Raw genomic sequence first — 12,840 nt, forward strand, 5'->3', positions numbered from 1 at the left:
GTTTCACACATAACGTTGGCTGTTGGAATGAATAAAGTTTATCACATGTGTGTCAGCGCTTATTAGACGGAATGCACCAAGCAAACCTGCAGCCTTGTATTCATGTTTACACTGCTAGGCCAGGAGGCATCACACCCATTACATGCCCTATAGCCTTATCTGCATATATACAATAATCTTTCTTAACCTAGAGTTTCATGGTCTCAAAATTAACTTCTTAAAGTATATTTACCGCCTTAACTGTGCAACTGCTGATCACTTTTATATTTATTGCACCTTAAAATGTATATCTTCTTCTTTAGCTTTTGCACTCATATTTAATTTTTAGGTATCGTCAGCAAAATCTCTTTTTTCAAATAAAAAAAAATCTTAAAAGAGCCCACCCATTATTTACCTCTGATTCCCATTTTTTGGCTCCCCCCCCATCTCTCTCATTTTGTTGCTTCCTATTGGTCAGCGCTCCTCATGGCCTCTGGCTTCCTACTCGTGGGCTTGGATTAAGCATGGGCGAATTTTGCGGATCTCGCGTTCGCGAATTTTGCGGATTTGCGGATTCGCAATCCGCAAAATCCGCGAATTCCCGCGAATTTGCGGATTTTTTTTTTTTTTTGTGTTCGCCCGTGTTTCTGCCAGTTCGCGAGGGTTTTTACAATTTCGCAATTTGCGAACTTACCTGTCGGGTCGCAAGTTTTGCGAACTTGTTGTTTCTACATGTCCAGCCTGTTTGGGACACTCTTCTTCATCACTGCCACTCTCTGTCACCACTGCCACTCTCTGACTACTCATGCCACCCTCTGGCCCACCCATGCCACCCTCTGTTTCATCACCACACCCTCTGGTTGTCCAGTGTACATTATTTTCGGCAAAGCAAAGCACACCTTCCCTGCCTCAAGTGACCTGAATTAATTTGGGGCTGATTAATGTGTCACAGAATATTTTTTTAGCTGGCACCTGCTTCCTTAGTGCGCCCTGATTAGTGATCTTTTGCACTTGCTAAGTGCTTTCATTGTTGCAAAATTAGTTACAACACCTGCCCTGCCCCAACTGACAATAATGAATTAGGGGCTAATTAATGTGTCACTGAAAGAATTTAAAGTTCCAGCCTGGCACCTGCTTGTCTGCTCCTTTAGCTGTAAATCAGGACCTTTGTGGCATACAGTTAAGGTCAGAGCAGGGTCACACAATAGTTGCAAGCAGGCAACCGAATTCTGGAGGGCCCCCTCAGGAAGCAATACAAAGAATCGTTACAAATCATGAGGTTGACCTTTTGCACCTGCTCATTGCTTTTGCTTTTGCTGAAATCGTTTTGCGGTTTTTTTCGCGCTATTCGCGGGGCGCGGCGTCGTGCGAAACCGACCGCGGAAGCCGCCAATTCGTGCGAATGAGCATTTTATTTTTTTGCGGCTTGTTGTTTCGCGAGTTTTTTTGCAGTATTCGCGAGCCGCTTGCAGCGCAACACGCGAATTTACCCCAAGGTCGAGTACGGGCGCGGCCATTTTGTTTGCGTGACGTATTTCCGTTTCCGCCCGCTATGTATAATCTCGCGCAGTAAGCGCATTGCGAGTAGAGGTTCGCACGAGATCGCGCGGGAAATCTAGAGGTTCGCACGAGATCGCGAGGAAAATCTCGCGCGAACTGACTTTCGCGCTCGGAAACGGGCGCCGGCCATCTTGTTTTTCATTCATTTCCTGTGTCTGGGCATGGTGTTTAATCCTCTTGATATCTTTCCCATCCTTTGCTTGTTTTCAGTTTTTTTTTTACGATTTTGCTTCTTATCTATCCCTCTCTTTTCCTAGCTGTATATTTTTGTCTTTTCTGCTATTTTTCTTTACTTTTAAACTACTTTTGTAAACTCTTTTCTTTTCTTCTTCCCTATCCTATTCTTTCTTAATTTTCTACTTCTTCCTACCTTACCTGCCCAGACCATGGTCAAGCCAGGCGCCGTGAAGCTGCCCAGGCACTTGAGGGCCGCAGCGGCGGCGGGGAGTAGTGCTGGACCCAGTGGCAGGACAGCAGGCGTGAGATCGAGGGGGGAGCAGGTGACGCGCCGGGAGATATTCAGCCCGGAGGAAGTGGGCGCGCTGGTCTACTTCGTCCAGCGCCGCCTGCCCAGGACCATCGCGGGAGGCGGCAGGATCGCGGCCGGCGGCTATAACATGCGGGAGCGCCGGAAGCGGTGGGAGAAGGTGTGCTGGGCCATATCCCACCTCTACGGGGTCCAGCGCACCTACAGCCAGGTCACCCATCGCTGGACGGACCTCCTGGACCGCGAGCGCGACCTGCTGGACCAGCTCGGCTTGGAGATCCCCGGGCTTGGTGAGTAGTAGTAGCCATTGGCATTTAATCACTCACTACTATGATGTTTTCTCCTGCTCTGTGTTGTTGTATTGCAAATATTTGTTTTTTACATGGAGCAAGCCAATAATGCCGCTGATGACGATTACATTGTAGTTAAATTATATTTCAAAATCTTCTGTGCATTTCAGGTGCACTGCTCTCCTTCTCAGTGGGGTTGCTACTATGCTTATTTGTTTTCTATTTCGTGGTCTCATTGGCCTGAGTAACTATTATGTATGAGTGTACTTAACAGAACTGCGTAATGCTAGACACTAGGGGGCAGATTACATTTACAAGCCCCTTGCGCCACGTTTACGTTGCCTTGCGTGACGCAACAGCGGCGTAAACGTGCCGCATCCCTGCAAGTCATTTACAGCATGACGCATCTAGGGAGATGCGTCACGTTATAAAGCCATGGGCCTGCACCACAATGGGTGCGTTCCTAGTACGCAGGGTGGGCGGTCCAGCGGCTGTGCGCCTCGCAAAATTGCCTGCGTGAAATCTACAAGATTTAACGCAGGCACTTCTGCGACGCTGCTACGTCAATTCAATTCCTTATGTCTGCTCGAAGCAGGCGAAAGGACTGACACAGCATGTAAAGTATTGGGTGGCCCTGAGCATTACTGGAGTTGCATTGCGTTGGCGACGTGACTCCAGCGATGCGCCGCTCTTACGTGACGAGATGCGTCACGCAAGTGCCTACCCTTGCGCCAGGGCGCGCCGCATTGTAAATGAGGCACATCTGCCGTGTCGCAAGGGTAGTTTTGCGTGACGCATTTGATCTGGCGCATCTCTGGAGATGCGCCAGAACGCGTAAGTAAGTATGCCCCTAAGGGGCAGAATTGCAATTACCGTCGCATCCCTGCAAAGTAGCAGGGATGCGCCATTAATTGTGCGGCCCGCTACCACCACCAAACATGGTGCGCCGTATTTGCAATGCGGCTCCCCATGGGCCCAAAACGTCACCGAAGCTTTACTGCTGGAGTTGCGTCGCAACGATGGCGCAGCTCCATCAATGCTCTGGGGTACCCTATCTCCCCAATGCTGGGTCAAGCCGTACGTCTGCTTCAAGCAGGTGCAGGGTTTGTGTGACGCATCATTGTCCTAAAGGTGACTGATTGATATTTTGTAGATTTCCCTCAGCCACTATTAGGATGTGTTCCAGCGCAGGAATGCCCTCCCTTGCGCCGGAACGCCCCCTGATGGCGCAGGGCTTTATAACGGGATGCATCTCCCAAATGCGTCACGTTGTTATAATATTATACGCCGCACCATGGCGCCCTTTTTTGTTTAGCTGCTGCGTCACAAAAGTCACGCAAGAACGGCGCAAAAGAGCCGCAAGGGCTTAAATCTGCCCCTTCCTTTGTAACCCTGACAATAAGAAAAATAGTGGCGGTGGATTGATAGTTTGACTATTTAAATGACTGGTAATGTAGCAGGCAACTGTTAGTGTTGTCACTGATCTGACTGAAATCACAATGGAGTTTGTCTGTCACTTTGCGTCTTGCCTGCGGACTGCTGCCTGCCAGTCCTAGGTGAACGTTTCAGTACTTTGTTTAGTGAGTTACGTGACTTTCGAAGTCACAGGTCCGCAAATAAATAAAAAGTAACCATAATCAATATAATTTCGCGGAAATATTTTGTTATTGTTCTTTTGAAATGTTTGATTTGGTTGACATTGACAAGCAACAATCATCCATGTTTTCTGTTCTTTCTTTCATGTTGTACGTCAGCTCCCCCCAGGGGCGAGAGGAGGACACAGGAGCAGCAGGCGGCGGATGCTGTTCATCAACAGGGCCAGGATCGGGCAGGCGAGGGCTCCTCTGCTGGCCCCAGTAAGTTTTCATTTTAGACTAGTACCTATTTTTCCTAGCGTTCCTCATTTGAATTTTTTCAAAATTGTCTTTGCTCTTCTTGTAGACTGTATCTAAATTCTTATCCTGCCTCTACTATGACTCCCTGTGGTATTACTAGATTATTCTTATTAGTCTGTCTGTGTAGCTAACTAAGATTGCACGGTTGGCGAAACTCCCATGATTCTAGTCAGCAATAGCTCTATCAACTTAGTGCAGTCCTCTGGGATTGTCCATAATGTCTTTTGAAGTGTTCTATCTGGACTCATGCTTGCAAAAATTGCAAAACCTTTCGTTCAGTCACTCTAGTCTGGAGGACCAAAAAACACAGATTGTATTTAAATTTAAAAGCTTTATTAAAAGTAAACACATTTATTAAAATGAAGTCATAATAAAACTAAACGTTTAACTGATAATGGAAAAGTGGTTAGTGCTGACGATTAATTGAAGACATTTCTTGTGGTCGAGCCGAGCTCTCACCTGGTTTCAACTTGATCTTGTTGTTAGAAGTCCATCTTCTGTCTGTGTGGAGAAAAATGGTGCGTGTTAAAAAATCAGCCTTCATCAGTTGTGCCAAAAAGTGCAGCAAGACAACCTTCCCTGGAAAAAGGGACATTTTTTTTAACTTTAACGTAGACAGTCACAAATTACATTGTTTTCACATGTCTTCATTCCTAGACCAAATACTAGTGACTAGTGAGTGCTTTATTCTAAGATTCTTAAATGTACTTTGTAGGTGGAACATCTGGTGGCGGGGCCAGTGTGGTGGTGGTGCTCGACACGGAGGCGGAGGGCAATTCATCATCAGGGGAGGAGGCGGCGGCGCCGGATGTGAGAGTTGAGACGGTGGTGGCGGCCAGAGGTAAGCTCTTATATATTCCTTACTTATTGAGATTGAAGACTAGCTGGGAAGGCAAGAATATGAGATGCATGGCTGGGTGAATGATGAAGCAATGATGGGTGGAAGGACAACAGCCTGGGTGGGTGACACAGAAACTGTATGTGTCCATATACCTGGATCATGCTACTATCTGACTCTTAGATAGCATATGTGTATCTAGAGCAGGGGTACTCCTAGTACGGCCCGCGGGCCGGTGGTGGCCCGGCAAGCCTTCGTTGGCGGTGCGCTGACCTTGCAGACAATCACTGCTCCCCCGGCCCCCACAGAGCAGAGGCTTTTTTGTATTTCACCTGTTAGCGCCCCTGCATCTCCACTCTGACAATCACTGCTCCCCCGGCCCCCACAGAGCAGAGTGGAGATGCAAGGCCACAAAGAGGTGAAATAGAACTAAGCCTCTGCTCTGTGGGGCCGGGCAAGCAGTGATTGTCAGGGTGGAGAAGCAGGGGCGCTAAAACAAACAAAGCCTCAATAATATGTTAATGGTCTTTTAAAGACCTGTTAAGTACTTTGGTGTTGTTGTCTGTGTGTGCGCGTTGAGGAAGCGGTCTCAACCCGGGCTGAAGGCTGACACAGATAGACACACACACAGTGAGATGACAGAGGGAGAGGGAGGGCAGGAGGGAGAGAGAGATGGAGGGAGGGCAGGAGGGACAGCAGGAGGGAGAGAGATGTATGTAAATGCTGGGTCTGGTGGCTCAGTGGATGAGGGCATCTGCTGCAGGGACCTGTGTGCAACCTCATGGTCACAAGTTATCGTTTTGCTTTAGCCCCGCCCCCTCTGACTCCGCCCCCACCAGTGCGGCCCTCGGCCCCAAACTACACTGTAAATGTAGCCCCTGAGAGAAAGTTTGTGAGTACCCATGATCTAGAGAGAGTAGACGGTCAGTGGATGAACTAAGTGTAACTTTGAAGAGCATGTAACACTAACACTGCACCCGCACGTCCGTTCCAGTGTAGGAAAGGCAAGGAAAAGAACTTTTAATTTTGTCCAAATACTACCATAAATAGTAGCAGTAGTTTGTATTGCAAGCACTGCATAGATCCGGTTATTATGGTGGCCACTCCCTACCTCTCTTAATAAGTTTAGTAGTACTCAGTCATTCATGTGTGGATGTATCACTGCCTGTCACTCAATAAAAAGCAAAGCACCTAAAGTCATCCCATATATAAGCAAAAACATCCCATGTGAAGTGATAGATAATCAGATTATTTATCTTCTTCAATTTTCCATTTCTAGTACTCATTTCCACTGTAGGGTGAAAGTTAAATTAATTAAGCAGTAGCCCTTGAGTTGTAACAGAGTATTCTCAGTGCCACCCGTAATAGAAAAGTAAGAGATTCACCACCTGCATGTACTGGACGGGTACAGTAACGCAACGGCAACGCAAGTCTAGGTCACTCCTCATGGCGTGCGTCTCTTTTTCTCGGGTGCAAGTTTACCGCGCTGGCATTATGCCGGCTTGCAGAAAATAACGTACCAATTTTCCAAAACAAGAGACAAGAAGAAGAATAAGACTGGTGTACTTTCATAGTCGACTCCAATGGAAGTCCACAGTGCTCATAGAATTTGTTCCTTAAACTCCCACTAATGTTAGAGCAAGGATGAAGAAGTGTGAGGTTAGATAGATACTGGCCTCAATAGTTATGTAATGCGCTTGCAAGTTGCTAGTTGTACTGCAGCACACATTTCTGCTGAATGATTGAGTTAATCTTAAAGAGCATTGGTTACAGACTATGTCTTTCTTTCTTCATATAGGTTCTCCTTCCAAACGAACAAGGAGGAAGGAGCTGGCTAGAGCGGCCCGGCAACGGAGAATCGAGGCCACTGTTGCGGAATATCGGCGGCTGGTGGCCCTGGAGGACGTGGAAAGTGTGCGGTCGACAACAACGACAACGTCGTCCTCCGTGGCCTCACCGGCTGCCACCGTGACCCAGCACAGTGGTCCACCGAGACTGAGCCGGGCTGCCAAAGGCAAACGCCACCGCCGAGCAGCAAGGCCAACAGCTGCTTCTCACAGGCCTTGCACCTGCAAGGCAGTGAAGGCACGCCTGCGCCGCACCACCCTGATGGTGTCCCGCCTTCAGCAGGAGCTCGCCTTGCTCCGCGAGGAGCATGATGCCCTGGCCCAAAAAGTGAACAGCATCCACCCATAGTGTCCCTTGCCCCTTTTTTAGAGACTTTTGGGGGGTGGGAATTGGGAGTTGGGTTTTTGGGGACTTTTGAAGGACAATCGTTGGGGTTAGGGAGGGTCTTGCGGGAGATTATTTTGTTAGGGATATAAATATACTTTTTCAAACTTTATCTGAGCATACCTGTTTTTTACTGCTTGCCTGGTGGGTGGGGGTTTAACGTTGACTGTTTTCCTGAAAGTTTAGTTCCATTTTCTTCCTTTAAGTGTAAATGCCCAAATGTTTTCAACACTAAGTGCCTCTCACAGACTAAGTGAAGTGAATCCAAGAGTCCTAGGACTTTAGTAGTACTACCTTCAGGCTCTCGTCTCTCGTACTAATACTCCATTATACCCCCAAACCACCAAACGCTTATCTTACCTGTAATTTGTGTTTGAAAGTAGGGCTAGGCCCAGGGCTGGCTCCACGGGAAACACCGAATAACGTTGGCAATCTTGGTCGGATAAAATTTCCTCATAGCGGTGGTAGTAGTGGTGTGACACAGTGGCAGTTGCATGCCTATGAAAAAAAAGAAAATGAAATCTGGTTTGTCCTCCTGAGCAATTCAACGGTACAACTGAGAATATAGCAGGTGACAGAAGTACAGTAGAGCAGTGCCACATTGTAGCCTAACAAATGGTAAAGTATAACTACTAATTCGGTTGAAGTTCTTTCACATTAGCAATGGTTCTTTGTCAAGCAGAGTAAGAATATATCATCGACAACTGTGGAAAGAAAGAATGCGACAGTACAGGGCCTGTGTGGAATTATTGATAACTATATTCAACATAAGGTCTCTGTAGCCAGATACCCGAGAGCCTTGCTGGTCACTATAAATCCATTCACAACAACACTCAATGGGGTTGGTCTGGAAGGTGTCACGTTTACTCCCCGTGATCCAGTCGATGCAAATATGGTTCCACCTCCAAATGTCACCAACACCCAGAAGTGTAAACACAGGGTGTTCGAGGCATTAGGCGAGGGAGAAAAATAACAAACTAAAATAAAAAATGTGGGATGGGTAAAGGTAGGGTCAGCAGGGAAAGGATACCTGTAAGAGAAGACAAGACAGGCATCAGTGAAGTGATGTCCTAACATACAAGGGTACTCTCATATAGTCTCACTAAATAGTCTGCAAGTCTCCCGCCTACTCATGGGAAATGTAGTTTCATAGTACGGTAGGCGCTTAGGGGCTGCGTAACCTGACAGAAGGTATAGTAGATAGAAAAGGAGAAATTGCTTTTTTTCTAGGTGTCCCCTCACTCACCAGGGTTGCCCCTTGGTGACATGCTTCATCATTGGGGCCATCCCAGTCCTCTACGGCCTGGGGCGTGCTGCGACTTGCGAATTACGTAGGAGCACTTACAAATGACTATGTGTGGTGCAGATAGTGGAGTGGACTAAGTGATGTGTTAAGGGATCAATGTAGAAGCCGAGAGAGAGCAAAGAAATGCAGTCACAGTCAGAGAAAAAGGCAAGGGATACTGTATCTATGTGGTTGTAGTGGTCCTGTTGGAAGTGGTAAGTAAGTTGCCCGCAGAAAAAAAATCCTCCTATTAGCGGCACTCCTCCATTGCAGCCGACGCTTCGTCCACCGATGTTGGTCACCAGAAGACACCCTGTCCACTGCCTGCCTGATGCTGAATTGTGGCTCGCTACTGTGAAGCCTGACTCCATCCTTTTTTCCCCATTGCAGAGACTGAAACCCGGCCTGTAATTATTCAACGAAAAACAGGAAGTGATATAATATTACAACACCACTGATAAATAAATATAAGGTATGTAGGCTGTGGAGTGCAAAAAGTCACAATTTGTTTTTCCTAGTAGACAGACAGTACAATGTTTTTGAAAGTGCGTACTCTGAGTCACCTTTTGAAGGATAAGTAAGTATGGGCAAATTAATGTAGCGGATCTTGCCCCTCAAGCTAGGTGTACTGTAAACTGTGTTTTAGAACAAAAATAGATCTTCCTAGCAGTGCTCCCACCCAAAAAACGAGGCCTAGCAGAAAACTGGAGACAAAACTTACTTTGAAAGTAAAAGTAGGCCGAAGTACCCTAATTACCCATTACCCCCCGTGGATTGTATTCAAACCACTTGCAAGCAACCAAGCAAAAGTAGCCATAGCCAGCATCGCTCCAAGACTCGAAATCCCCCCCACTCAAACACATGCAATAGAAATACTGCTAACCCTAACGAACCCTAAGTTAAGAATAGTGGCAAAGGCTTTCTTTAACTATGCCAAATCCCCCCTTTCCCACCATGGATTTTCTTCAAATGACTTGCAACCAAAATTACACATTCTCACGAGTGCTCTAAGACCCCAGAACTCAGTTTGAAAAATCTAGAACACCCCGATACACATGCAATCCTGCTGCTAGGGCTAACCCTAACGAACCCTAAGTTACAAAAAGTGCCAAAACTAAAGGCTTTTCCGCGCGGATTTTGTCCCAACCACTTCTACCCGGTATTAGACCTTCCCAGGAATGCCCCAAGACCCGGCAACCCACCCGCCAAGAAGCATAACACCCCCAAACAGGCCAAAAGCAAAATCTCATACTTGCAATATTTCTGGGCCTTCGGTCCAAACGCGCTGCGTAGCTAGGCCATAAGTCGGGGTTGGCACGACGGATTTCCTGAAAAGCAAATGCAATCAAGATTAGAGTGTCCCAGCAGTGCTCCCAGACCACGAAACTCACCCGCAAACAGACGGAACCCCCCCTAAGAGCACCTCAAAGGCAAGCAAGTCATCAAAAACACAAAAAAAATTCCGCCTGGGATTTGGTCCAAAACACTTTTATCCGGTATTAGAGCTTCCCAGCAATGGCCCCAGAGCCGTCAACCCAGGAGAAAACGAGTAGAAGACCCCCAAACAGCCAAAGAGCAAAAGTACAAAAATGGGGACTTAGTCACTTTTTCACAAATTTCCCAAATCACTCCGCGCGCGCTCTGCAGCTAGGCCCTAAGTCCCCTCAGCCACCATGGATTTGCTTCAAACCTCTTGCAAAGTAAAGTATATATAGCCAGCAGTGCTCCCACACCACGAAACTCACCCGCAAACACCAGGAAGCCCCCCAAACAGGCCCCCGAAAACGCTACATAGAGCAAAATGTCAGAAATAGCCCAAAAAAAAATCGGCCTGGATTTTGTCCCAACCACTTCTACCCGGTATTAGACCTTCCCAGGAATGCCCCAAGACCCGGCAACCCACCCGCCAAGAAGCATAACACCCCCAAACAGGCCAAAAGCAAAATCTCATACTTGCAATATTTCTGGGCCTTCGGTCCAAACGCGCTGCGTAGCTAGGCCATAAGTCGGGGTTGGCACGACGGATTTCCTGAAAAGCAAATGCAATCAAGATTAGAGTGTCCCAGCAGTGCTCCCAGACCACGAAACTCACCCGCAAACACCAGCAAGCCCCCCAAACAGGCCCCCGAAAACGCTACATAGAGCAAAATGTCTGAAATAGCCCAAAAAAAATCGGCCTGGATTTTGTCCCAACCACTTCTACCCGGTATTAGACCTTCCCAGGAATGCCCCAAGACCCGGCAACCCACCCGCCAAGAAGCATAACACCCCCAAACAGGCCAAAAGCAAAATCTCATACTTGCAATATTTCTGGGCCTTCGGTCCAAACGCGCTGCGTAGCTAGGCCATAAGTCGGGGTTGGCACGACGGATTTCCTGAAAAGCAAATGCAATCAAGATTAGAGTGTCCCAGCAGTGCTCCCAGACCACGAAACTCACCCGCAAACACCAGGAAGCCCCCCAAACAGGCCCCCGAAAACGCTACATAGAGCAAAATGTCTGAAATAGCCCAAAAAAAATCGGCCTGGATTTTGTCCCAACCACTTCTACCCGGTATTAGACCTTCCCAGGAATGCCCCAAGACCCGGCAACCCACCCGCCAAGAAGCATAACACCCCCAAACAGGCCAAAAGCAAAATCTCATACTTGCAATATTTCTGGGCCTTCGGTCCAAACGCGCTGCGTAGCTAGGCCATAAGTCGGGGTTGGCACGACGGATTTCCTGAAAAGCAAATGCAATCAAGATTAGAGTGTCCCAGCAGTGCTCCCAGACCACGAAACTCACCCGCAAACAGACGGAACCCCCCCTAAGAGCACCTCAAAGGCAAGCAAGTCATCAAAAACACAAAAAAAATTCCGCCTGGGATTTGGTCCAAAACACTTTTATCCGGTATTAGAGCTTCCCAGCAATGGCCCCAGAGCCGTCAACCCAGGAGAAAACGAGTAGAAGACCCCCAAACAGCCAAAGAGCAAAAGTACAAAAATGGGGACTTAGTCACTTTTTCACAAATTTCCCAAATCACTCCGCGCGCGCTCTGCAGCTAGGCCCTAAGTCCCCTCAGCCACCATGGATTTGCTTCAAACCTCTTGCAAAGTAAAGTATATATAGCCAGCAGTGCTCCCACACCACGAAACTCACCCGCAAACACCAGCAAGCCCCCCAAACAGGCCCCCGAAAACGCTACATAGAGCAAAATGTCTGAAATAGCCCAAAAAAAATCGGCCTGGATTTTGTCCCAACCACTTCTACCCGGTATTAGACCTTCCCAGGAATGCCCCAAGACCCGGCAACCCACCCGCCAAGAAGCATAACACCCCCAAACAGGCCAAAAGCAAAATCTCATACTTGCAATATTTCTGGGCCTTCGGTCCAAACGCGCTGCGTAGCTAGGCCATAAGTCGGGGTTGGCACGACGGATTTCCTGAAAAGCAAATGCAATCAAGATTAGAGTGTCCCAGCAGTGCTCCCAGACCACGAAACTCACCCGCAAACACCAGCAAGCCCCCCAAACAGGCCCCCGAAAACGCTACATAGAGCAAAATGTCTGAAATAGCCCAAAAAAAATCGGCCTGGATTTTGTCCCAACCACTTCTACCCGGTATTAGACCTTCCCAGGAATGCCCCAAGACCCGGCAACCCACCCGCCAAGAAGCATAACACCCCCAAACAGGCCAAAAGCAAAATCTCATACTTGCAATATTTCTGGGCCTTCGGTCCAAACGCGCTGCGTAGCTAGGCCATAAGTCGGGGTTGGCACGACGGATTTCCTGAAAAGCAAATGCAATCAAGATTAGAGTGTCCCAGCAATGCTCTCAGACCATGAAACTCACCCACAAACAGACGGAACCCCCCCTAAGAGCACCTCAAAGGCAAGCAAGTCATCAAAAACACAAAAAAATTTCCGCCTCGGATTTGGCACAAACCACTTTTAGTGCTTCCCAGCAATGGCCCCAGACCCGTCAACTCACCTGCAAAGAGGTAGAACAACACCCCCACAAGTGCTGAGTCTTTCTTCATTGGGCGTAAACCAGCCCTCTGCTTTGATGGAAATAGGAGTCTGGAGGAGGAGGATAGAGGAGCATGATCTTCTGAACTTGTGAACCTGAGGAATGCAGACTGCGGCACCTTCAAATAAATTAGCAAACAAGTGAAGACAGTTCTGCTGATGGGCTTGTCTTTGTGATAATCTGATTAAAGTTTGAATTATATTAACTGTGCACAACAAAGAAAGACAGACACACAGGAATAAAAGTGAATAAGGATGAAAAAGAAAG

At 47.7% G+C, this 12,840-nt stretch overlaps 1 protein-coding gene across 2 annotated transcripts; it reads left to right on the forward strand.

Moving 5' to 3' along the window:
- Positions 1–4,073: 4,073 nt before the first annotated feature.
- Positions 4,074–7,778, forward strand: LOC147710795 (uncharacterized). Of its 2 annotated transcripts, XR_015295653.1 has the most exons (3): positions 4,074–4,172; positions 4,927–5,052; positions 6,848–7,778. XR_015295653.1 is itself a non-coding variant. In XM_086920056.1 (2 exons), the coding sequence occupies exons 1-2, from the start codon at positions 4,914–4,916 to the stop codon at positions 7,243–7,245; spliced, it is 537 nt and encodes a 178-aa protein (XP_086776182.1). In that variant the 5' UTR covers positions 4,898–4,913; the 3' UTR covers positions 7,246–7,778. The 2 variants fall into 2 exon arrangements, 1 of the variants encoding a protein (XP_086776182.1); XM_086920056.1 differs by lacking the exon at positions 4,074–4,172 and having other exon boundaries at positions 4,898–5,052.
- Positions 7,779–12,840: the final 5,062 nt, after the last annotated feature.

This window comes from Lissotriton vulgaris, chromosome 5 (assembly GCF_964263255.1).
Source record: "Lissotriton vulgaris chromosome 5, aLisVul1.2, whole genome shotgun sequence".
Taxonomy (NCBI): Eukaryota; Metazoa; Chordata; class Amphibia; order Caudata; family Salamandridae; genus Lissotriton; species Lissotriton vulgaris.